Consider the following 26247-nt stretch of genomic DNA (forward strand, 5'->3'; position numbering starts at 1 on the left):
GGTGAATATATCAAACCAGCTCACGGAAGAGCTCAAGATAAAGAGGGGTTGACACTTTTCAAGCCTTCCATTCTCTCCTTGTGTGAAAAGTTCGTGCTTATTCGGAGGTGGGGGTGACCCTGACCAGTGCCAAAGAGAGATGGCTGATCCCCCAAAGGTTCTGGGTGGTGAGGTGGCCTGGGAGCCCTCCTTTGGGCCTTGGAAACTGATTACATGTTCTCAGGCCATACTTCAAAAGCTTACTAGGGCACTCGGCCTTCAAGCCACCGGCACTCTGCAGTGGAATGAAGAGAACACCTTCAAGCACATTTTCAGTCAGAAACCCCATCTTTCCCCAGAGGACCTGACATAGTAACTTAGCCTCTTGTATTATATGCACAGCTTTGGAAAGGGGAGTCCGGTTTTAGAGGTTGGCTTAGTCAACTCTAGCTGATAGTACCCCTGAGCTTAAGGAAAGGGAAAATATTTCGTGGCAATTCCTGGTTCTACATATCCCTGGTTCCCCTTTAAGGAAAACAAAACAAAACAAACAAAACAAAACAAAAAAACAAAAAGGAAGCAGGAGCCTTTGTTTTAGATTTCCCTTTTCCTTTCTTTCAGAGAAACCCGGAATGTCCCGGCGTCATGTGATTGCTGACAAAACCTCAAATCCATCTGGATTTCACCAGGACGCTAACTTTTTCACTGGTGAGCCCATGCGGGAAGGTGCTCCAATCTGAGCAAAGACACCCCATCCCGCTGTTTTCCCTGTTGCTGCTCTTCCATGCCTTGTGCCGCGGGGAAGGAGGAAGGAGGGAGTCGGAAGTTGAATGTCTATACACGTACATCCATAAACAATATGTGGGTGAGGTAATGAACAGCAGTGGGGGCCCGAGTCAGTGCACACAGTGAGAAAATAACTTAAATTCATCTTCCCGGTTCTACAGGCCCCGCCACCCTGCTCCAAGGGCTCTAAGAAACCACCCAAGGCAATGAGGTATGAGGGAGCAGTGTTCCCAGCTGGCTCGTCTGAGGGTCTTCCTACCCAGCCACAGGACAGGGGGACGAACACACACAAAGCACCGTGCACACAGGTCAGTGTCAGGGAGAATCCGTGTGTCAAACCCCAGTGAGGTCCTTAGGCAGGGCGAGCCGCCAGGCTCCGAAGGCGTGTCTCAGGGAGGCCCTCGGGGGTAAGGCTGTCTGTCCTGCGGACACTCTGGTGTCACCTACGACGCTCCAATCAGTCTCTGTTACCAGAGTTCACGGGAAGGAGGGCAAGGGCTGGTATCCTCTCCTCTCCTTCCTTTTTTATAGGCGGGTGAGGTCTTCTGGAGAATGACGCCCCCTTTCCCGTGCTGGAGGCCCCTCCGCTGGTTCTATTTTGACATCAAGTCCAAAAGCGGAATTTATCCTTCCAGGGGAATAGTCATTTCTTTTTAAATCTGCAAGGAAAACAAAGCAGACGGTTACAGGGGAGCCTCCAGAAGGCAGTGTTCGCACAGACTGAATGTTAACGGTCTGGCCAAGTGCTCAGAACGGACCCTGCTTCCTAAGGTTGCGGATACAGGAAACGCGAACCCTCCACCGTGTCCAAACCCCCTGCCCCAGAGTCCGCGAGTCGCTCTAACTCCCCAGTGCTGTTGTGGGGGCCGGGTGGTGGGGGGCCACCGAGAGGGGAGGTCTGATCGCCGAATTCCACATGCAGCACCCTAGAAAACACACTCTGGCTCGAGTTAAGAAAGGCCAACCTGGAAACAGGGCGTTTTCATGGCCGGATGTGGCACAGGACAGGGAGTTCAGCCAAAAAGGTAGATACGAGAGATTTCAGGGGTCAGTGTTCTGCAGCAAAGTCGATCCTCGGGTCCGGAAGTGCCGAGGAAGGTTTCATCCGGTTATCGGATTCTACGCTCCCTGAAGCCTCCTTCTTCCATTTGCAAAAGAAAATTATCAAACGAAAATACTGACGGGGTATAACCCCTGGGGAGAAACTTATGGAGGAGGTCGGGCTCTTTTTATGTTTATGTAGCATTTAGTGCCATATTGATTAAGTTTGTTAACCTTAAATATGTATTCTTTATATTATTTTTTAATGCTAAAAGGGGATTATCCAGACACAAAACTAATACATACTATCATTTACTGATAACCAACACTTATTGAACATATCCATAGATGACTTCAGTCCTCACGGCAATTTCATGCGTTAGGTGCTATTATACTCAGTTCATGGATGAGAAACATCAAGGCTCAGGGTCACATAGGTAGTAAAAAGCATTACTGGGATATGAGCTCAACCTATCTGGCTCTGGATTCCATCCTCTTATACACTATTCTAAACTAGCTTTCCTTTAAAAAAAAATGTGTGAGACGGAGAAAACATAATCAAGAGCAAAGAAAAATCACCTGCAGTTCTGTTTTTCCTAAGCTTTTTTTTATATTCATATTAATAAATATCTGAATAAATGAGGATATTCCTTATTTCCACTTAAACGTGTTAACTAAAGTGTTGAGAGAAAACAAAAATTAAAGCTATAAATGGAAGAATTATTGAGTTAGTCAAAACCCACCATCATGGGTGGGAAAAAAAAAAAGGATCTCAGCCTTCATCATGGAGAAGAGCTAACTTGGGCTCAAGGATGGAAGCATTGAGTTATGCCTCCCGTCCTCTCTTCTCCGGGCTGATGAGATACAGTCCCTGTGTCTTCCAGACAGGACGCCACTGGGCAGCATGGCCAGTGTGCTGTGGACTGATCTCTTTGCCCTCATCTACTGCGTATCTGTGAGACCGAGCTCTGAGCCGCTACAAGACCAGAGTGACAGCCCCCACTCTCTTCTGCTCCTGTGTCACCTCCCCACCCCCAGCCACAGCCCCACTGCCACCCCTGGCTGACAGGCTCATTCCCACCGGAACTAGAAGCCTGCTCCCATCCCCATCTTTGGCTTTGCCATGCCCGCAAGAGCTTCTCAACCGCCTACCTCTACCGCCAACGAGATAAGAGATTGCCCTTCTCTGTTGCACATTTGCACCTACTCCATCCTGAGTTACAGTGGATGCTGATCTTTTACTGATTTCCCATCCGGGGCAGGATCCTTTAGCCTAAGGCAGGAAGGGCTACTGGGCTTAAAGCACGTGAGATTCCAGTCTGAGGACAAGTTTGGTACGAACGAAGAAAAACAGCGAACAAGCGGGGAGACATGAAGCATCCCTTCTGGAATCAAAGAAAAGAATTCGACAGAGCTGGGACTGCCAGTTTGGGGGACACAGACCTCCAGCTGCTTGCTTTTATGCTAAGAATATTTGTCTGTGGTGACTATATCAGTTTCGGAGAAAGTGTGCCATATTGTCAAATCAGATTTTTAAAAATACACACTGCAAAAATGTTGAACGTGGCAGGCGTTTGTAGTGAAAAGCACTACTTTAATTGACAGCTGTTGTCTCCTTAGCTACTCCCTGGTCCCAAGTGTCCAATGAGTAACTAAGAATTGAAATCCTGGGGACACCACACAGGACTCAGAGTGGGAAGTGTGGGGGCGGGGCAGGGGGGAACCTGCCTCAGTTCAATTTTACCCCAATTAAGTCGGTAAACCTTTCCCCTTGGAGAGACTGTGACAAGTACTAGGCCCAATGTTGTTTTATCACATTTTGGCAGAACCTGAAGTAAATCCCCGTCCTTTTAATCCCTTCATGGACTTGAGAAATTTGCAGTCAGAAAGTCAGGCCTCGACTAGGAATGAGATAAAAATGTGATTGAGATTTTCGACTCTATCCCAGGTTACAGTGGATGTTGTTCTAGGAGAGATTTACTCAGAGAGAAATAGAATTGTCTGGGGCCATACCCGGGAGTTTGAGCTTCCGGCAGCAGGAGTTGCAACGATGTTTTGCAATGAAGTTTCTAATTGCATCTTCCCCTAAATTGGCTGGTCCAAACACCATTCCTCTTGATCTAGAGGGAATATCAGAATATCAATGAGATCACAGCGAAGCAAAAGGAGCTCAACCGGGATTCTCTGAGATACCGAACAGTATCCCATAGTAACCCAGTAAATTCGAAGGAGCCAACAAAGAACAGAGCACTTTGGAGAAGCAACAATGTTAGGTTTGCAAATTTAAAATTCAAATGTACTTCAATCTTTGTACCCAACTCCAAGACCTGCTGTGAAACTCATTTCAACGCTAATCTGATAGAAGAGTGAATTTGCTATGTACCACAGTAAAACAAAATACAGTGAGACCCTTTTCAACGCATATGGGGTGAGAGAATGACATTCATCACCAAATGTTCTTTCTACTTCCGGCCCCAAAAGGTGAGGTGAGACGTAAAATAAACTTGCTGTCGGAACACACCTTCTGGAAAGGCTCAGATACATTGTTTCAAACCCAGATGCTTTTCGGAGAGTAACTGATGTCCTCAAAAATAAATTCCGGCTACAACCCTACTTCCGGGACTCACAGCTCTTTCGACAGTTGGTTTTTATCCCACAAACTGCTCTAGCTGGGCTCTTTCTTTGTGCAAAGACAAGACCACTAGGAGACAGTGACTTCGTAGAAGTAAACTACATATGCTCAGTGTGAGTGACAAAATTATAGACAGAACCAGCCTATCTTCGGCACATTTCGAATATTCCATAACATGATCGATTCCCCAGCGGATTTGAGGACCGACGTTCACCCGCGATTAGATCACACAAGACCATCTCCCCAGCGGACACCCCACACGCCGTGGAGCACAGCACACCAGAAACGCTTCCAAAGAAACTTTATGACAGTTAATATTTTATTTTAATGACATGTGGAGTGGAAACAGCACATTCTAAAATCTGAACTCAATTACCACTCTTAAATACCACGTCTTAGGAAAAAAGAGAAGCAAACTCGCACAAAAGGAAACCATAAACTTCGCTTCTAAGGAATGTGGCTTTTCAAAAGGGGCGTGGTGTAAAAAAATGGACTTTTTTTTTTTTTCCATCTGAGTATTGAAACATTTATCTCAATTTCCACTTCCTTTTGGCAGAACAACAGTAGCTGCTCTGAAGATGTGCCAAGCTCGGGACAGGGGCTGAAGTCAGTCTGCTCTCGGATCGCCTCGCTGCTCCGAGGCGAGGAGGTGGGGGAAATCTCTTGGGAGGACAACGTGAACAGACACCCAGGATTAACTTTCCTGGTCACTCAATCGCCCTTACAAAGTGCGGCTCTGCTGGGATCTACCGGCTGCATAAGCCGCCTCTTGTTTACTACCCGTCTCTTCCAGGCATCTGCTAAGAAATGACTTCAATAAGATGAAACCGAATGTGGCCCAAAAAAAAAAAAAAGGTAGAACCACTGGCTACTTAGTACTAGAACTCTCCTGATGCCAGCAGAGTGAAAAATGAAAGTGTTGTTTCAGTCGTTCCAACGCAAGCATTCTTTTCTATTCTCTCTAGCGTGACCCCGTTGGATTACTTCAGTCCTGCATTCTACCTGCCATTTGCTCCCTCCCCGTAAAGCAGGAAAACCCCCAACTTAGAGATGTAACCCTGATCTGCAGATAAAAGCCGTAAGCTAAGTAACTGTCCTCTGTGAGCTCTGTGAAGGTTAACACAAAAGAATCCACGTTTCTCTAGTGTCTGTGCGAGGGCTGTGACCATTCTGCGTGCAGGGGAGAGGGGCAGGGGGTCATGGAAACCTCCGTCTGGCTCTGTTGCGTCTACAGTCCCACAGCATGCCGACGGACTTGCCGTCTCAGCAAAGTGAAAAAGAACAGTAACAACAACAGGCTGTTTTCCGGATCTTCTACCGCACAGGAGAAAGCAAGTGGTAGCTCGGTTCCGTGAGCGCAGGAACGCCAGTCACAGATTTCCTAAAGAACATGTAATCTCCGTTACTGTCATTTTGTATTTGTCACAGGCCCCCATCCAGCAAGGCAGTAAATGGAAAACAACCCCAGACGGCCGGTCACTGAGGCCGCCTCCTCCGAGGTTCAGTGACCCAAGCAGGGGCAGTGACCGGCCGGACAGGGTTTGGGGAGAAATCCAGATGACCGTGTGTTCACGTGCACAAGTGTGGGGGAGGATGGGGACAACAGGCACTACAGGTAATACCCGAATCTGTACTGCAAGAACTCTTCTCTGGTAGAGGATTCTTCTCTTTCGTGGACCCCTTGTCCTCGCAGACAAGTTATCCATCTCCACCCAGATTCAGTATTCTCATGGGGGAACGGGGACAGGAGAGGCCTATTGCCAGTGTTGTGAGGGATAAAGCAAGCACGTGAAAGCGCTTGCTTGAACTGGCACTTCTCCAGCATCTGTGGTTTACACCAGATCACCTGCTGATCCTGACACAACTGATTCAGTAGGTCTAGTGAGGGGCTGGAGAGTCTGCATGGCTGACAGTCTCCCAGGTGGTGTGCCATGACTGGCCCATGGCTCCTGCTTTGGCTAGAAAAGTGTTCACCACACACGGCACTCAAAAATGTGTGTCTCAGTGAACCAAGCAGACGCCACCTGCCACCACTGTGAGAAGTTTACCTTCACCAAGAAAACCAACGGCACCCCAAATGAGGGCACCCCACAAAACCGGACAGCCTCCAGTGATGCCATCCTATCAATCTCCATAGAGTTCCTATCTTCAAGTCATAAACAGTGAAGCTGGTCCTAAGACAAGAGGTTCCCATCTTTGGTTGCCCAGCAGAACCTCGAGGGGAGACTTCTCAAAAAATACAAACATCAGGGCCCCCTCTTCAGAAATTTTGATTTGATACTCATTCTCAGAAACTTTTTTTCTTTCCTTTTTAGTTTCCTAGGTGACCTTAATGGAAATTGAGACCCACTGGCCTACAGAACACAATTAAATACTCCACTGTCAAGTGGGATAACGTGATCTTAGAATTCTAAAAGGTGGAAATATTCAGGTCATATTAAATGACACACAACGAGATCAAAATGTAATAGATGATAGAGTATACATAAACTGGGATCGTTCTATATGCAAAACATTCTTCACTGCAAAATTATGAAGGAAGAAGAAAATACTTATAGTACAAGTTTCCTACTACAAACCTTTGGGTGCACAGGGCTATTGAAGAAATACTATCCTTAGCTAAAAACACTTTAGCTCTGCTAAAATAAAAATAATAATAAAACCTTTCCCTGTACCCTAAGGCTTACAACGTGAACTCAATGCTCAAATATCATAGAAGTTGGATGCATATGGGCATAGGGATCCCCTTTATCTCCTCTAACTCACCTAGTCCAAAGAGATAAGCTAATACACATTTAGACGGACCTCTCTGCAAAGATGCCTAAACAGAGAAGATATTTCGCGTAAATCATTGAGGAAAAGAAGAGCATTAAAGCATGAATGTTTACAATATGAGTGCTGTGGGAGAGAAGTAAAAATTTCAGAAGTTATTGTATGAACATTGCCCACATATGTAATTTCTTTTATACATTTTTTTCCTACAGGGGCCAAATACAGACACGTAGGACAACTGAGAAGTAAAAATAGCATACGCTAGCGGTTCTCAAAGTGTGGTCTCCAGGCCAGCAGCGTCAGAATCATCTGGGAGCTTGTTACCTCATTTGACCTCACCCTAGACCCACTGAATCATGAACACACAATCTGTGTTTCAACAGGCTCCGTGATGGTAGAGGAAGCTCCCTGTTTAAGAACCGCCGTCGTCTGCCATTTTGATCAGTCCTTAATGGGCCTCACCATACTTTGTCCTCCACCTTGAACAGAAGAATACAACCTCAGACCCTCTGGTGCCTCCGTATGGGATCAAATGCCCATGAGAATTCAAAGGACAGACAGACGACTCATGCTTCTACGTAGTTTAAAGAGCATCCCTGAATTAAGTCAGGCACTCTGATGCTTCCTCTGTAAGCCCTGCTGCTTTGGCCTCTTGTAGGTTGGCTGTTACTGACCAGCACATGTTATGCCTTCTGTTGTGACAGAACACCCTGCCGTGAGAAGACGAAGTGACTCCATTGTGAGGCCAGCAAGGGGAGCAGGGCTTCTCCTAGGACATCGTTTTCCCGTCAAAGCCTACAGAAGCTGAGCCCACCCATATTTCTCATTGGCTTGGGCCACCAGAAAACTCAGGGTTAAATCTGCAACAAAATCCGAGTTACTACATCGGTCTTTATACTTTCCACTTATGTGTATTAACTCCGAATTTCATCTTATTTTATTTCCATATGTTCTTTTTGCCCCCATTTCCTAATCTGTGAAATTTTTTTAAAAAATCTCATTGTATTGGATATAGATATATAGATATCTAATAGAGATATCCAGCTTCTCTGTACATATAAGCCATCTCAAAATTTTCTAGGATCTAGGCAAGAAATATAAATGCTTAAAAATTATTTTTTCAAAAAAAAGATACAATGTGTTAAAAGCAATTTTCTAAATGATAACCTCATTAATCAACTTACTGTTTGTCTTCAGGTTTTATAACAGATGGATCAGTCAAATTCTCTCCAACACCTCCAAAGAAAAAAATAAAACACATTTAGCAAATGGGGATTTCATCTCCTCAGAAATTCAAGAAACTAATATCCAGATCTTAATTTCTTTCTTTAAACTTACATTCACCCTATAGTAAATGCGACATTATATGAATTCAATGGACCATAACAATTACGCAGGTGTGCCTGAACATTTTAGCTAATCCACTGTCTCCCGCAGCGCCCCCCGCCCCCCAATGCTGTAATAAACTGGGAGGCCGCAGACGAACATTTCGGTGGTGTGTTCACAGTTCCTGATAACGGCATCCGTCATTCATTTGCCATTTGTCTACACTAGACTTTCTAATTATAGTCTCTGTAATTCTCCGCGACTATAAAGTATTAGCACCCTCGTATCCTCGTTTTGCCAACGAATACGTCGACGTTCGAGAAGATTAAGCAGTTTGTCAGAGGCTGCACAGTTCACCAGTGATGAGAACAGGATGCGGGCTGAGCTGCACCTTGCATCCCTCCCTTGAGGCCGTGGGGTCCGGAGGTGGAGTCCGCCGGCACCCAGCGAGGCACAAGGGGCTGCGAGGTTCTGCGGGTACAACCTCTCTTCCATCGGAGACGCCCACCAGATGCTGTATATACACAGCCTTTACCAACAGGAGCCTATCAACGACCCCCGCCTCCAGATGCGGACGCTGGCTGCACACGGGTTCACTTGTGAAAGTTCTTTGGGGGGTATGCTCCTGCCGTGTGCACTTTCCTGAACCAGTGTTTTTCTTTCATACAATTTTGTTAAAAAAAAAATGGACACCAAAGCGTACAAGGACAGCAGGAGTGGAATTCAGCACTGACATGGAACGAATCAGCGGTCGACACCTAGAGTGAATCTGTTATAAAATGCAAGTGGGGAGGAGCAGTTCTCCGCCAGATATAACGCGTCATCGGGGCAAGCTGATGGGGAGGATTTGCACCATTTGGGCACACCCCAGCCCCTTCGGAGATAGGCCTCTAGACCGCACTGGTTCTCTTTGCTTGGAAGAGAGCAACCTTGCAGGAAAACTATTTAAAAATCATATGAAACGGGTGCCTGGGTGGCTCAGTTGGTTAAGTGTCTGCCTTGGGCTCAGGTCATAATCCCAGGGTTCTGGGATCGAGCCCTGCATCGGGCTCCCTACTCAACGGGAAGTCTGCTTCTCCCTCTCCTTCTGCCCCTCCCTTCTGGTCCCTCTCTCTCAAATAAGTAAATAAATAAAACATTTTTTTTAAAAAAATCAAATGAAATGTAGAGATTTATTATGTATTTCTATTCGGTAAAAAATATTCATGTTTTCTAACCGCTATTTTAAAAAGATTTTTTTTTTTGCCATGCTCAGTATGTTTTACCATATGCTAAACCTTTCATAAGAAAATGTAATCCTTATAAGTTTATAGACCTTTCTCCCAAGAAACTGACTTCCTTGGAAAAATAACCTGTTTATTGTAAGGGTATTCAACCATTTTCGTGTCAGGACCCTCTTTGCCAGTCTGGGTTAATGTTTTAAAAATGTGTAATTTAAATACATAGGATGACAAAGGAAACCAATGATACTGAAATACAGTCATCAAAATATTTAAGTTGTACTGCAAGACACGTGCATCTCCATTAACACATTAAATAACAGAATCTAGTGCAAGTCTATAACTACCATAACGCCACGTCATACATATAAACAGCGTTTTGCAGTATTTGCCAACACTGTAATGTGCTTTATTAATATCAGTAATTGCTACTGCAAACAGTCATGGGTACCGCTAATGCCACTGTGGTTTGTGGTCTCTCCTATAATCGAAGGAAATGATGAATTTCAGTTGTGGGTTAGTGAAAATAGCGGTGTAATTTGTTTTCTCATCAAAGTTCACAGACCCTCTGGATTCTCTTTAAGAGCCTCTGGCTTACAATCTCCATACACTGATTCTGCACAGGGAAAGGAAGAGTCAGGTTGAAACTCAGGCTCACGGGGAGGTGTGTAAAATGTGATTGGCTCGGGCTTTATTCTTTTTAAAGAAAAAGTCATAGGAAGTGACTGGGCTCTTTATATTTTTCTCATTACAGATACAAGAAGGAACAGGGTCCACTGACTCCACTTTTCTAATGATGGAGTAAATACACAGAAAAACAGACAGAAAGATAGTCCGAGGACTGTCAGTAGAGAGACTACAGAAGCTAAAAACCTTTTCATGCTTATGCTCAGATCTGACTTTAAGCCTGGACTTCCCAGCAATGACGAGAGCTTTAGGCTGATGGCTAAGGAAACTAAATTTAAGCTGGAAATGCTCAGTACCTAAAGTGGTCATACCACCAGGGGAAAAGGAAGTTTACAGGGGAGAACAATTCTGATCAAAATCACATCAGCTCCCCTTGACTTTAAATCTTGTTGCCTGTTAGACAGGCAGGGGTCAAAGGGTCTGGGTCCCACTCATGGCTCTGTCACCTTCTAGTTCCGTGACCTGGATACCTTCTCTGATCTGAGTCTCGCTGTTCTCATCTGAAAGTGTGAATAATAATGGGCCTTATCTTATATGCTTACTGAGGATGAAATGAACTATTGTATGCAAGCTGCTTAGCAAAGTGTCCCAGAGCAAGCTAAAAAAATGTCAACTGCTACCTTTATTATCTTTATTCTATCAAGACCTCTTTCGAAATAAAATTATACTTTCTTACCACTGGTAAAATCATGTTCTGATTATCCCATTTCCCTAATGAATAAATCCCTCTAAAAGAATGACGGTGGAGCCTCCACAAATCTTTATATCCCTAAACCCAATCTGACGGTTCAAAGCCTCACTACTAAATGCATATTTTGGGGCCCTCCAATGGCAGAAGGAACGTTCTAGAGAGTGAGAAGATATGGAAGAAAACTAGGCATTTCAACATCCAAAACTCCCAACCACACCTGTTTACTGACGTTACCAAGGTAAACGCCCACGTGCAGGTGCGTCCTGCGTGCCCTCGTGAGGAACTCCGACACACACATTCCGATCCCAACCACCCCCGGACACATCTGTGAGCCTCTAAATCCGTGGAAATAAGTTACTTTCTTTGTAGCAGCAGAATTCATGATGGTAGCACTGATAGGAATGCTGACTTATTCTGGAAATGCTTTGTTGAATAAAAAAAATCTGGTATCTCCAAAGTTCTTTGAAAAATAAAATGAGCTTTTCTTTTTTTTTAAAGATCTTATTTATTTATTTGAGAGAGAATGAGTGAGAGAGAGCATGAGGGAGGAGAAGGTCAGAGGGAGAAGCAGATTCCCCAAGGAGCTGGGAGCCCGAGGCGTGACGAGATCCTGCAAGTCCGGGGTCATGACCTGAGCCGAAGGCAGTTGCTCAACCAACTGAGCCACCCAGGCGCCCTAAAATGAGCTTTTAAAAAAAAGAATAATCTACGGGTACCTGGGTGGCTCAGTCGGTTAAGTGTCTGACTCTTGATTTTGGCTCAGGTCATGATCTCAGGGTCGTGAGATCAAGCCCCGAAAGGGCTCTGCACTAGGCATGGAGCCTGCTTGGGATTCTCTCTCTCCCTCTCCCTTGACTCCTCCCCCAGCCTCTCTCTCTTAAAAAGAGAGAGAGACTTCTCCAGACAACTGTAATTTGAAGTGTAATTGTTTTTCACTGCCATTGCTGAGAATCAAATGTTGGATTTCACATGTAATGCTGATGATGCAGGCCCTCACATGTAGGATTTCTAAATGGAAAGCAAGTGGAAAACTACAGCATAAATTACAAGTGAGCAGAAACCGGTCAAGCCTTTCCTTAGAGTTCAGCTCCCAGGCCCGGTGTGGCAGGCAGTTCCTGGGTTAATGATTGGCACTCCCTCGGAAGAGAGTAGAAAGCAGAAGAAAAAGAAAAACTGCCAGAGTGTTTCTCATTCTTCTTTTCCCCTTAAGCAACTGGGAGCCACAGCAAGCTGATGAAGAATCACTTCTGTTTTAAAGAGCCACTTGGAGAATACTAATGACAATAACTAGCATTACAGAGGCCTTACTATGGGCCAAGAACTTGCCTCATTCTAGCTCCTGATCAGGAGGGATTAACAATGAGTTAAGTGCATAATAGCATCTCCCCGATTACAAATGAGGGAAGTAGGACTCAAGGTGGTTGCCCCCCATCACACAGCTACTTCACGCTGGAGCCAGGAGTCAGACCCCAGCACTGCAACTCCAGGGCTCTTCCTCCAAATTGGTGCTACCAGGCCTCTCGGTCTCCACTCCATACCACCTGAACGACGGAGATCATCATCTCTCCGACAACAGAAAGACTCATCAGTTAAACCCAAGACCGAACCAAAACCCACGATGGCATTTTAAGAATACATATATTCTCCTCATGTTTCCCTTCCAACTTTGTTTGGATTAAATATCATAATGCATTCAGTCTTTACCCAAGCGCCTGATAGAAAATAAGTGCTTGGTAAGTGCTAGCTAGTAGCTGTAGTCGTGTGACTGCTCATAGTTACTATTATAGAATTCATCTTCTTCCATAAATTCAGGCCTCACCACTTGGCCAAAACTCTCTAGTAATATCTCAATTGCTCGTTCTATGAGGCCCACTGTCCTCTTTGAAGGTCAGTGTTTCGACATAGTTTCTTGCAGTGGCATATTTCTGTAATTCACGTAATTGCCCAGTAAAAGAGTAAAGTTAATTCCATTTCCCTCCCCACCCCACCCCCAAGACTATCAACGCAGCATTTGTTCTGTGTAATGTCACTTTGGATTACTTAGAGACATCAAAATCCCCAAACATAAACATCATTAAACAAAAACCTACTCAAGTGGAATAGAAAACACACTAAAGAGCCATCATTAATTCCTTCAAGTTTTTCTTCAGTTGTTTTTTCTGTTTGTTTGTTTGTTTCTGTTTCTGCTTTTTAAACAACTCCACCCAAAACTCAAAGCACAGGCCCTCGAATACAGATGAAAACAATCAGCCTCTCCCCAACATGAGCTACAAAAGCAGCGCCGTGGGCATGCGCATGCTGAGTTACATGCATCATACACTTGCTGGTTGAAAAGCTGAATCATGTTGACTGTTTTAACTTTGTTTATATTCCTTCCCTAAATATTGTGTTTGAGGGTTAGAAATATAACTCAACTCTGTGAACAGTGCAGATCTGAAAAGACAGAGAGACTTATGTGTAGTTTAAAAAGTCTGTACACATCCTTGAACATATGGCATAAATTTCAATCAGAATTTACTGGACATTGTTCACAATGCCTCAGGATTATGTATGTCAGCTGTGCCCAGCCTCCAAGCCTGGCTTTCGGTACGGAATCCCAGGACTGGAGAGGTGGGAAAGTCAGAAAGGACAAGCAATATGCCCAGTCTGTTTATAAGAACCATAACATGGTTATGTCCTAGGAAACTCATAAAGAAAAAAAGTACAGTGAGAAGGAAAGAACATGGAATGGTCAGTTTGCATCCTGGCTCCCTCTTTATTTTTTTTATTTATTTACTTTTTTTTAAAGATTTTATTTACTTATTTGACAGAGAACACAAGTAGGCAGAGAGGCAGGCAGAGAGAGAGGGGGAAGCAGGCTCCCTGCTGAGCAGAGAGCCCGATGCGGGGCTCGATCCCAGGACCCTGAGATCATGACCTGAGCAGAAGGCAGTGGCTTTAACCCACTGAGCCACCCAGGTGCCCCCTGGCTCCCTCTTTAGTAGCTGTGCAGCCTTGGGCAAGTTTTTTAAACTTTCTGGGCCTACAGTCCCCATCATACCTACCTTGAGGTGCTGCTTCTGGGATTAAACGAGATAGCTCCTGTGAAAGTTTCTGAACTAAATCCCTTATTTAAAACCAAAGCTCCAGTAAGTGAGCCCAAGGACCAAACTTAGACCTAAATACATATTTTGTTCTGTGTCTGCAAGGAAAGCCTGCTAGAGATACTCTGTTTTGTGCTGCAGGGTTATAAGTCACATGTGAGGTATTGATAGTGGGGAGATGCACTGATCAAAGGTTTCCATTAAATATGAGTGTACGGTGTCACCTCTCTCAGGCTGAGTCTGTAATTTCATGAACTGTCATATCAAGGTACACAGCAAAGAGAGCAAGCTAAATTATAAACTGCCAAAGCCCTGAGCTCAAAATCATGAAAAATGCCCAGAATTTACACTTTCCTAGGTATATAAATGCATGCCTACTGTTATTATGAACATAAGTTCAAGGTAAAGCCATAAAACTAAAAAATTTGGTACAAAAATCATTCCCCTCTTAGGGGCACCTGGGTGGTGCAGTTGGTTGTGTAACCGACTCTTGGTTTTTGGCTCAGGTCCTGATCTGAGAGTCTTGAGATCAAACCCCACACGGAGCTCTGTGCTCAGGGCAGAGTCCGCTTGGAGCTTCTCTCTCCCTCTCCCTCTGCCCCTTCCTGCCACACACTCTCTTTCAATTAAGTTTTTTAAAAAATCACTCCCCATTTAGATCAGAGTTGAAGACATATTTAAATTTTAGGCAGCTAATCATGCCTGTATTTTCCTCTTGAGCTAAGTGGGAAACAACATAAGAGGTGCTCGTGACCATCACTGCACAATGTCTCTGAAATAAATGACTTCGCCTCCCTTCAAAACTAGGTAGAGCAACTCCACACATTACCCATCCCTGTTCTTGCAAGATATCTTGGGACACCCGTCTGGTTCCTCGCATACTGGACAGTTTCACAAATAATAAATTCAGAAAACAGATACCATCTTTCAGTTTTCAAATTAAGAAAAAAAATAAAAAAGCACACACTATTGGGGAATATCTCTACTGAAAGACCTTAACTATGGCTTTGGGCAAAGAAAGAGCCAGGGTCAAGTGTAGGTGACAAGGACATGGACAAACCATCCCTGGTCAATGTTTCCCAAACCCACGCCTCGTACTTTTTGTATCAATCACGCTTGCACGATCAATTACCTTGCAAATCTAAAACCAGCAGCTCTCCCCGGGTATACTCATAGGTCCAGTGAGAAAAAGCCAACATCAGCTCCTCCAAGGTGTTGCTGGGGGAAATTTCATCCCCGTTGTTATTGTTGTACTTCCGGAACTCTCCTGTCATGTACTTCTCAATGGTCAACCATTGGTTGGCCGAATGGCAGTAGATTAAGAAAACTTCCAGGAACCTATGAGGGGGGAAAAGGAGGCCACTGAGTCCCCACAAGGCAGCAAAGGTGAGACTTACATTACCAGTCAGCAGCCCGGGAGAATATCTAAAGTCTGGCCCGATGAAGCCTCAATGCATGTGCCCCACCTTTCTAAGGCAGGGACAGAACGCAAGGACTGGCAGTCTTCCCCACACTTATCCACCTCCCTTGTCTTTGAAGAAACCTTCCAACTCTTTTATGAGTACCAGACTCAACTTTTCTTGCTGTCCTCTATAAAGTTCCTTGTAACTTGAAGCAGTAAAACTTTACCGAAGATCCCCAGCACCAAATTATGATCTATCTTGATCTATTATGATCTATCTTGATCTATTAGGATCTACCTTGATCTATTATGATCCATCTTACTAATGAATGTAAGAGTCTTGAGATATTCAAGCAAAAGTAACAGGAGTTCATTCTCAGAAAGTTCCTAATTTCTCTAAGAAAACAGGAGAAGAAACTGGGCTTCCAATAGAAATGTTTTTCTTCTATAATATTCCCAGACATTAGTAACTACATCTAGGCTCTGCCCGTCATGGCTTCTGCTTGAGCTTCTCTTTTCAACACACATGAGTTCAGTGTTTAAGCCAAGATTTCCTGGGACATCTAACTCTCTTCTTATCAGTCCCCAGAACTATAGAAGGAAAAACCCCAAAATAAGATCATATGGGGGAATTTCCTCATGGCTTTGGCATTTCTCATGACTAACAGGCCTGAGAAAAAATGGAGAGAAATTTGTACTCAAAACGAAGGGCCAGGGTGCCCGTACTCCCTATACTCACCTTGGCGTGTAGGGAATGGTTTGTGGTTTCACTTGGTTGAAGGTATAGATCAGTTTTTGAGCAGCTCTTTGTTGCTGAATTTCCTACAAAGTAGGGAGCATTGATAAAGACATTGATCTGTCATCACATGCATGCCAATCAATGATCACAGAAGCACCAGAGTCCTCCCCGGTGTGACTTTTAGCCTTATTCAGCTCCCACCACACTCCACTCCAAAAGCAAAAAGCTCTACAGAACAGAGATGGGGGAACACCACCACATCCAGAACAGAACAGGCTGTCCTCTGGGTTGAAGGAAGTGGCCTCAAATCAGGATGCAGCCAGAACCGCTTTCTTTGACCGATCCCTCCGGGTGGGCACCGGGTCTCGAACTTACCCTCAGGCAAAGGTGAAGCACCGTACTCTCCCGGAAGATTTTGTGCCATGACTTCACAACCTCGGGAAGAAAGGACTTCACAATGAAAACGTGCCCTGGTTTGAGAACGTCATCCTCAGACCAGGTGCTGATGACTCTCATGGCTTTCCGGAGCCCGCCATCCATCTCCTCTCGGGACAGCACCTGGATCATGGCCGCTCTCCCGCGCTGGGACCAAGAAGACATGCTCCTGTCCAGGGCCAGAGGGGAACTCTCCTCCAGCCTGTAGACAGTCACTTCTTCTCCTGCTACAAAAAGCAGTACAGGTGAGAAGTTCAAGGACATCTCACGTCTGTGACATGTTACAGCGTCCTAAATAACAACTCAGAATCAGTTGAGTTTCCCAAATGATCGGAAGAGAGCGGGAGTTCCACCTAGGCACGAAGGAGTACAGGATAAAGGCGTGGACTTCGGCCACGTTATTTTCCAGTAGGGGGAGAGGGCAGGAGAGGGGAGGAGGAACAAGCATCAAATGATACTTTATATAAATATAAGTATTTACATAAAAGAAAACATTTTTTAAAAAGACACTTAAAAAAATGAAAAATTTAAGAAAAAGAAAGAAAGCCTGGTCCTATTTCCACTGATACATAATACATAAGAATTAGGTTGTTCTTACCGTAAACTACAACTAGACAAAAACAAACAAGTAGGGCTATGATTCCTTTTTAAAGACAAATACTTCCAAAGAGATAGTTTAACCCCATGTTTTCACTATCAATCCCTTTATAAGCCTTATTAGGCTTTGTTTTTTCCTCGATTCCCCCTCTTTTTTTTTTTTTTTTTTAAGATTCCATTTATTTATTTGAGAGAGACAGAGATAGCAAGAGAGAACATGAGCGGGGAGGAGAGGGAGAAACAGGTTCCCCACTGAGCAGAGGGCCCAATGTGGGGCTTGATCCCAGGACCCTGAGATCATGACCTGAGCTGAAGGCAGACGCTTAACCAACTGAGCCACCCAGGTGCCCCTCCTAATTCCCCCTTCTATGACATTTTAATACCGAAAATACATTGTATATATCTACAAGTAAGTACACACAAATATATGCACTTTATACAGAAAAAGCTATTCCTGCCCCCTTGCTGGTGATATTACCACGCCCACTGAGAATTTGTGGTTTAACACAATTGGAGTTAGCACCAAGGTCATACCTTGGCGCCTCTCCCTCCTTCCTCTCCCTCCTTCCTTGGTGCCCTTGGATAAGTTACTTCAGGCCTGACTTTCCTGATCAGTGAAATGAAAGTGAAAATAACACTCAGCTCACTGGGTTGCTGTAAAGATTAAATATGTCAATTTGGCTAACGTGAACTAGAACTTCAGAGACAAACTCAATCCCACTTAAAAGATTTTACACATAAAATACTCTTGAGCTGCTGGACAGTTTCCACTTTTAGGCTGTTGAACAGGGAACAATTCAAGCCTAGACGCCACCTACTACAGTGTTTAATGCTTCATAGCAGAAGTAACGTTCCATATACAACTTCCGTCCAGCCTGGGTTTGATTTTCTCCTTACACCTCTGGTTTCAAATGCTTTTCTTTCTTTTTATTTTTTTTTTCTTTCTTTTTCTTTTTTGGGTAACACTCTACTGGTTCACCAAGATAAGAATCTATTTGCTCACTCTTGCACTGAATTGAACAGAACACGTCTAGGTAATCCTTAGTAACACATTTTCAAATATTTATTCTTGGTGCCCAGATAAACGTCACTGAAGGTCTCTTTAGAATTCTAAATATTTAGAGGATTTACAGCACGGCTTCTGAGTTGCAAAACCAGCCGTGGAGCCACAGGGAACGGAAAGGGATTTGCGTCCGCGATCAGGAGCCACCTGATCCGTCCCCATGTGAAGAGAATTAAGATCTAGGACAGAGTGGGGACCCTTGTTACATTGTCAGTTGGCTGGACAGAGAGACTCTGGTAGCCTTGGCTTAAGGCGAGCTTGTTTTTCTTTACCACTCCAGCCTTTAAAAATGACATTTACTATCTGAGCTAAGAGCAATTAGTTTACACGAAACAAAACAAACCGAAAACAATATACAAAGCATTTCTCTTTAGATGCCTGTTAGTTTTTACTGTATTGACATTTATCGCTTTGTTCTATGTTCATTACACACGGTTGGTTGGTTCTTTTCTTTCCTACTTACTTCCAGCCTTAAATCAGTGAATGCCCGGTGCAACATTATTGCTTTTTTCCCAAATGCTGCCCATTATAGGTCCCATCCCCACAGTATCCGATTCTGACCTCAGATGCTGGCTGGACAGTTAACAAGACTTTCCATTTTAGAAAATTAATTGCACTAAACGGCAACCGCCGGCAAAACAGAATTTTCAACGAAGACGATGCAAAAGGGTTTCTCCTGTGATTTCCTCAGACGCTATGCCTCTGCCCTGGCACAGCCTCAAGAAGGTAGAAATGGCATACTCACCAAACAGTTGGATTGGTGTAAATGGTATAGTCTGAGAAAGCCTCATTAAATTGTTCCTTTCAATGGCTGCAAACAAAACAGATTTACTATTTTAAGTATGAACCAGTGGACTGAACTTACAGAAAGCCTCCCCACACCAGCCTACTCGTATAAGGCTAAAATATTTCATTGCAAAGACCCCTTATTTTTGCCTTCCTCAAAAATATTTTCCATAATCCAGCTTTTAAAATAAACTGTGCCTTAACACAGGAAGGCCATCCCCCAGTCTTCGAAATGATATGAGATTATATAACATGGTTTGAGTGGGGCTATTACCACCCCTCTCCTGAATACCAAATCACAGACTCATCCATACATATGTGGAACTTTCTTTTAAAGAGCGTTCTATGATCTTCTTTTCTCTGGTTTTCCTTTTCCAGAGCACATCTAGCGCACAGTGGACTGTGGGGACATCTACTGTTGACTTTGCACAGTTCACCTTCTTTTTCCGGAGAGAACTGAAGGCCGGTTTTAATTAGAAGCGAGTGATCTGCATTTTCCTGTTGAGAGCTGTACCCTAACAGATCAGAGTCAATGTGAGCCACAGTATTCTTCAGCAGACTTTGTAAAGTTGACAGCCAGAGTCAAAATATTGGATTACTGCTGAGCTGAAAGACCCAGTTAGAAGGGCACGGAATGCAGTCTGGAATCCTGCACGGGGGAGAATTCAGGATAAGGCAGGCTCTTACTGGGCCCTGAGCACGTGACCTTGACATGATACTAATGGTAAGTGTCACACCACCGACCTCATACGCGGGGGCTGAGCTTTAGACTGTATCGAAGACCTTGCCCGCGTCTCATCTCCTCCAGTGCTGAGAGCAATGGCAAGCAAAAGACCAACCAGTGGCACAAGTCCAGTTGGTTGTTCTATGGCTCTGCATTTCGAAGTGTTTCCCTCTTCGCTCCCAGCTAGCCCTTTGGCAGACTGTTCCTCAGGAAGGGCAAATACAATTATTCCCACTCTGAAAGGAAGCCGGCCGAAGCACCGTGAAGCGATGTTGCTTATGAGAGTCAAGGCCCTTGACATCTTGTTAAATAACACCCTTGTCAGGTGTCTTTGTTGGACTTACTCGCTGGGGCGGACCTTCATTCAGAGGCTATGTTTGCTGAGGGCCAGTGAGGGTATAAAATACTCCTTTAAAGAACTCATTTCCAGCCCCAATCTAAAATACGGTGATGTCTGGCTTTGGGCTTGTAAGGAATGTTTAGACCCCGAGGTCACCTTTCTTCACCATTTGGCACTTGCCCATACATTTTTTTTTTTTAATCCCACAATCTCTTAAATCCTAAAAACTTGTTTTCCCAAGTAAATGGCAAGGTAAGAAGTCTGAATGCTCTTCTCATGAGGGTGAACGCACAGCCTTTCAAGTCGGGAGTCATGTCAATACTTGGCGATTCATCAATATTTCTGTTTACAACTGCAGAATCGCAGACTTTTAGCTCAGCTGACATGTCAAGGTGCACATGCTTCCTACCTGAATAATGATGGCGAGGCTCTGGAGGGCTGTTTAAGGAGGCTGAGATTTCTGAAATTATAGAGAAGATTGGCATTTTAATTAGTTGGCTGGAGATAAATACATGCTTATGAATATATTGCCTTCAAAGTTATTATTGAACAGGTTAATCAGAATGGCTTCCCCGTATTTGAGAGAGATTGCCTAATATTCTTCAACCACATTATTGGGCATGGTATCCTGACAGCTTCCAATCATCAATGTAATATCTCCAAACATATTTATATAGGGAATTGAAGAAAGACAGGTAATATTAGCCTCAAAGATGCATTTTCTCTGAACCAATTACACCTCTGGGTTGCAGAAGGCACTAGGCTGCCCATCACACTTCATGACATCCCCAAAGCACAATTCTCTGAGCTCCCACCAAGATGCAGTACCCATATGAAGACATTATTAATACCAAGTTATTAGCAGTCTACTTCACTGACCTAAAATGACAACAAAGTGATGAAAACAAATTAAGAGGCACATACCAGAAACAAAGGAGTGGGCGGAGAATAGGACACCAAGGGACTTGTTTGATGGGCTCACCTCCTGCAGGCTTAACTCGTTCTCCTCTATCTGCTCAAGTCCTAAATTACAAGTCTCCAGAGAAATCCTTTGCAACAGTTTTGCCATTTCATAAAATTAAAATTAAAGTGGAGAGCTTTAGTCTCATGGTGGTACCTGCTTTATACCTAGTAGAGTAAGCAGCATAATGAGCCCAATTTCACAGATCTCACTGGCTTCTTGTTGCCGGATAAGGAAAGGAACAAAAATCCCTTCCTTTGGGGGTGCTTCGTAAAAAGTAAGATCAGCAGAAAAGGCCCTTTCTTTTGAATTCATTCAATAATAAAAAATAAAAACATATTCAGCTCCCACTTTAGGTCCTGCTAGCCAGGACAGATCTGAATAAGTTGTGGCTCCCACCCTAGAAAAAAAGAAAATGCGAAAACTGGGAGCTAAGCACCTGTAAACTATAGTTACAACACAGCTGGCTAAGTAACAGATGAGAGATGTACACAGAGGCTTATGAAACCTTCATAGGCAAGCAACGTGATATTCTTAAAGAGTGTGGGCATCTGAATCTGATAATGCTGAGTTTCAATCCCGGCTCGTTTAAGGAGCTGTGAGAATTTGTTCACATTCATCCAACACATATTTATTCAACACCTACTAGGTGCTTAAAAGAAAGACCAGTGTAAAAACAGATACAATCTCTGGCTACCTTTTAGTGAGAGGAAAGAGAAAATAAAGTAAATATATAGTACATATAGTATTACACATATATCAAGTTAGAGGGCTAGAAAGTGGGAGAAAGGGAGGTTATTATTTTAAGGATGGCAAGTCAAAGCCTCTGTGATAAGGTGAAATATGAGCATAGGCCCAAAGGGAGAGACAGGTAAGTCATATGGAAAAATGATGCAAAATTCCAGGCAGAGGTGACAGCAGGTGCAAATGCCCTGAGGCAGGACCATGGAGAGTGTGGCCAGAGTGGGCTGTGCTGAGAGGAAATGAGTCTGGAGAGCTGGAGGAGGAGCAGCAGATCCACAGGGCTTTGTAGACCACATCTGGACTTTGCTTTTACAGAGAGAGATGAGATGCCATGTGAGCAGAAGAGTGACTTGACTTGACTTTCAGTTTCAAAGTGTTATTCTGACTGTGCTCTGGAAATCGACCATCAGAGAGCAATAGTTTGGAGGTCATCCTGTAATCCAGGGAGGAGATGAAGAGTGGTATGTGGAGGTAGCAAAGTGATCAGGTTCTTGATATATTTTGGAGGATATAGCGATGGTTTGGACGTGGAGATGTGGGAAAACGGGCGTCTAGTATGATGGCAAGACCTTGGCCTCAGCAACTGGAAGGATGGAGTTGCCATTTCCTAAGACAGATGAGGCAAGAGGCGGCACATTTGGTTTGAGATGCCTTGTAGACACCCAAGGGAAGGGGTAGATAGGTAGGTTGTCCTATTCCTCAGGGTAGAAATGTTGAGTGAAAGAATGAACACGAGCCTGTATATTTGGATGAGGGCCCTCACTGAAGCTTGAGGAAGATTAGGGGATTTGCGGCCTATCCTGTAGGTAATGGGAAGCCACTGGAAACCTGGACGTAAGTGATGAATTATTGTTCAGAAATGTAATTCCAGTGGGAACACAGGGAAGTACAAAGGGAGAGAAACCCAAAGCTAGCATAAAATCAAGGGCAAAACTTTTTACATGGGAAAATAAATATTAGAGGCTCAAATGCAGAAGCCATGGGACAGAGCAACACAGACAGCTCCTAAGGATGGGGCCATGGTGGTACAGAGGCAAAGCTGATGACTGGGAACCAGAGAGAGTGGGACACACAGGGCTGGGGATGAGAAGGGGCCAAAACGGCATCAAGAGGTCAAGAACCTGAAAAGGAGCTTGTAGACTGTGGTAAAGTTTGAGAACAGCCTTGACGGTGGCTTTGCCAGGGAGTTGTCTCATATGACCCAGCCTTACTCAGCCACTTGGGGCACAGAGTCCTACGGAAGCCATACAGGAAAAGGTATCCACATACGAGACGAAGGGCTCTTCGTGAGCGGTATGTAACAGACAGACGGACTTGCTGAACAGTCGAAGTGAGCTCAGTGGGAATACCCTCACTCACAGAGAAAACTGGAAAATCACTGTCCGAAATGGGCAATTAAAAAAAAAAAAAAAAAACAGAACTATAAACCAGACATCGATTTTGATTTATGTGGAGAAAGACAAACTTCCTACTTTTCTACTGAACTTTCTACTTCCTACAGTAGACAAAAATCACATACAGAATTTCAAGGACTGCAGAAATCTCAGTAGGAGAGGGAACCTTGCCATTAATGAGATTAAAAAAAATAACATCTTTAAATATAAAAAACTTACTGTCAACTCCATTTGAACTTCTCAACCTGTATGAAAAATTGAAGTTGTTTAGATACTGCTTTAAATTTTTCAGTGACAAATAAGAAAGGAAAAACAAGTACAATGTAACAATACAGAGTCTGTATGTCTGTGTGTATGTATGTATGTAGACTTCCTTTGAAAGAGAAGTGTCGTTTGACCTCTACCTCTATCAACAGAGAAATGGTTTGCAACCCTACAGTTATTTTCATAAAAAAGTGAGCACCACAGATGCATATAATTCACTTACTGTGCATGCCCTAAGCTAGCCGAAAAGCAGTTGTTGGTTTTGTTTTTAATTAGCTATGTGATCACACGACATATATAAGATTTAACCATGTTTGCGTTGTTCCGGATCAATTAAACTAAAGGGTTCCTGAACTATGCAAAGCAGATGCCTACAAATGAGTCTGTGAATGTCTCTGGACAAGCCTACAAATCCGTTTCATTAGCCCACGTGGCCCCTCAATGTTCTCAGGCTGAGATTAGCTCTCTGTAAATTGTCACTTGCCCTGCTCAAGTGCGCAAGTGGCCATGGGCAAGTCTGAATAAACGCGTTCAAAGAATATCTCCGGTACTGAAGGTCCTTAGGGAAGAGAGTACAATTACAATTATTGTTTAATTTCATGCTACAATAACCCACCACTCGGCATGAGCACACACTACCGAACCTCTGGGAGGAGAAAGTCATGTGCACCCGGAGTCTAGAGGCAGGCTTGCACACAGAGACCTGGATGGGAGTTCCAGAAAAAAACAAAAAACTTTGAAAAGGCCACCTCGAATGGAGCCGGCTGCAGACTGTAAGTCACATTCCACTTGCCTGATATCGACTGGCCCTTCATACAGAAGATGGTTTTGAGTTCTGGCCCCAGAGCCAGATGGATCATTTGATGATGTTAACTAGAAAGGTCCAGAAAATACTACGAACCAAACAGAATCGTTCTGCTTGGCTGGTTTTCCAACTTCGTTTCTCTGAATAAATAAAATTCCAGGAAAATGCTCTAGCCTACAACCATGTGGGTTCTCTAGCTCCTCTCTCTTTTGATCCCTGTCTTCCCTCTGTTTTGTCTCAATCCTTGAAGGGTTACTGCTTTGATAGACACTTGGGATGCTCATGAGAAACCAAAAATGAAAAAGATCAACCTCAAAAACTGAAATTAAAAATTTGGAAAAAAAAAATTTAGAACTATCCGGTCTTCAGTCTTTTTCTTTCGGCCAGACAGGCTTGTTCCTATTCCTGAATGCAAATGTCACAATCTTATCTGTCAGAAAAGATGGGATACTCACGATTCCGCGTGTGCTTTTTTGACATTGAAAAGACAAATGCTTAATCTGCTGTGGGTAGTACGTGTTTTATTACTTTCTTAGAAGGCACTGAGGTGGGATCTTATTGCCAGAAACGGGAAAACTTGGAGAATAACAAGTTTTGTCTTACGACAAAAGGAAAATATCGTCATTGTAAACACTTTCTTTTCCCTCTTTTTCCGACCCAATTAAACCTCTGTTACAAATCAGGCTAAAAAATAGAAGCCAACAATGCTAAAAACAGACACTGCGAAATACTCACGGGGAGTTCCTATCGAGGGCAATGCTCCTGGAGCTCCACGAAGAGTTTCTGCTCGGATCCTGAGCAGAAGGGAAAGGTCATTACATGTTCACCCAACACTCGCCCACCCCAGGCTTCCAGTAATACATCTGCAAAAACACACACCTTGGAGGGGATAGTTCTCCGCCCTCCCCCAGCTCTCCAACCCACCTCCTCTAACTCAGTATTTCTCTTTCACTGGACGCAGTAAACTCAAGTTAGAAAGATGTATAATGTCAGCACAATCTCTGAACAATTCAGTGCGTTGACTGACTTCAACAGGATGAAATTACTTGTATGGGGACATTCCAGAGAAAACACAATATACAGAAATGAGAGTGAACAGTTAATGACAGGAAAGAAGGAATGAAGGTCTAGGTTGACAAGAAACATCAACCATTATATCCCTATGTCCTCTATCAGGACATTGTTGTTTCAGTGGATGATTAGAATAACATTACTTGGAATTTATCATTCTAATTCCTATGTAGACTCAATTATGACTTCTTGAAACCTACTACATTCCAGGAATCACTCTAGGAACTTCCTGTGGTCTTATTTTTGTATCCACAACCAATCATCTCCCAAGGATGGCACTGGTCCGATATTAGAGACACAGCTAACGAAGCTCAGAGGTTAATTACCATACCCGGCCCTGAAACCTGGGAATGGCAGACAGGTTCTGGCCTCCACTCACCTCCAAACAGTTTTACATTTTAGTTTGAACCTTCCACAGATCACATTCATGAGGTTATTAATGTACACTCATGCGGGTAATGTGGACAGAGTTCCTGAGTTCATAGAAATAATGTCCAAACCATGACCACAGTTAGATCTCATGCTTCCCACGTGGTTGATGGCAGGAAAGCGAGCACGTATTTGCAGATGGTAAGGAACACAGGCTGTAACATCACAGACCCTCAGTGTTGGAGGCCCCTTCACTCGGCAATGCCCAAATCCCCTCCAGCACGTCTGCGGAGAGGCTGGCTCAGCCTGTTTGCCAAACCACACCGAGCGAGGGGC

General features: G+C 44.0%; 1 protein-coding gene across 1 annotated transcript in view; it reads right to left on the reverse strand.

Moving 5' to 3' along the window:
- Positions 1–536: 536 nt before the first annotated feature.
- LOC111153633 (transient receptor potential cation channel subfamily M member 6) overlaps positions 537–26247 on the reverse strand; it is a 160518-nt gene continuing 134807 nt past the window's right edge. Inside the window, exons 30-39 of the mRNA XM_022512777.1 lie at positions 25207–25265; positions 23622–23647; positions 20713–20763; positions 19199–19264; positions 16734–17020; positions 16359–16441; positions 15350–15555; positions 8395–8446; positions 3820–3926; positions 537–1424 (exon numbers count right to left, since the gene is read on the reverse strand). Of these exons, the coding sequence (XP_022368485.1) occupies positions 1291–1424; positions 3820–3926; positions 8395–8446; positions 15350–15555; positions 16359–16441; positions 16734–17020; positions 19199–19264; positions 20713–20763; positions 23622–23647; positions 25207–25265 (1071 nt within the window). The 3' untranslated portion in view covers positions 537–1290. The remainder of the gene's footprint in view (positions 1425–3819; positions 3927–8394; positions 8447–15349; positions 15556–16358; positions 16442–16733; positions 17021–19198; positions 19265–20712; positions 20764–23621; positions 23648–25206; positions 25266–26247) is intronic.

Source organism: Enhydra lutris, unplaced genomic scaffold, assembly GCF_002288905.1.
Source record: "Enhydra lutris kenyoni isolate GAN:26980312 unplaced genomic scaffold, ASM228890v2 scaffoldscaffold33, whole genome shotgun sequence".
Classification (NCBI taxonomy): domain Eukaryota; kingdom Metazoa; phylum Chordata; class Mammalia; order Carnivora; family Mustelidae; genus Enhydra; species Enhydra lutris.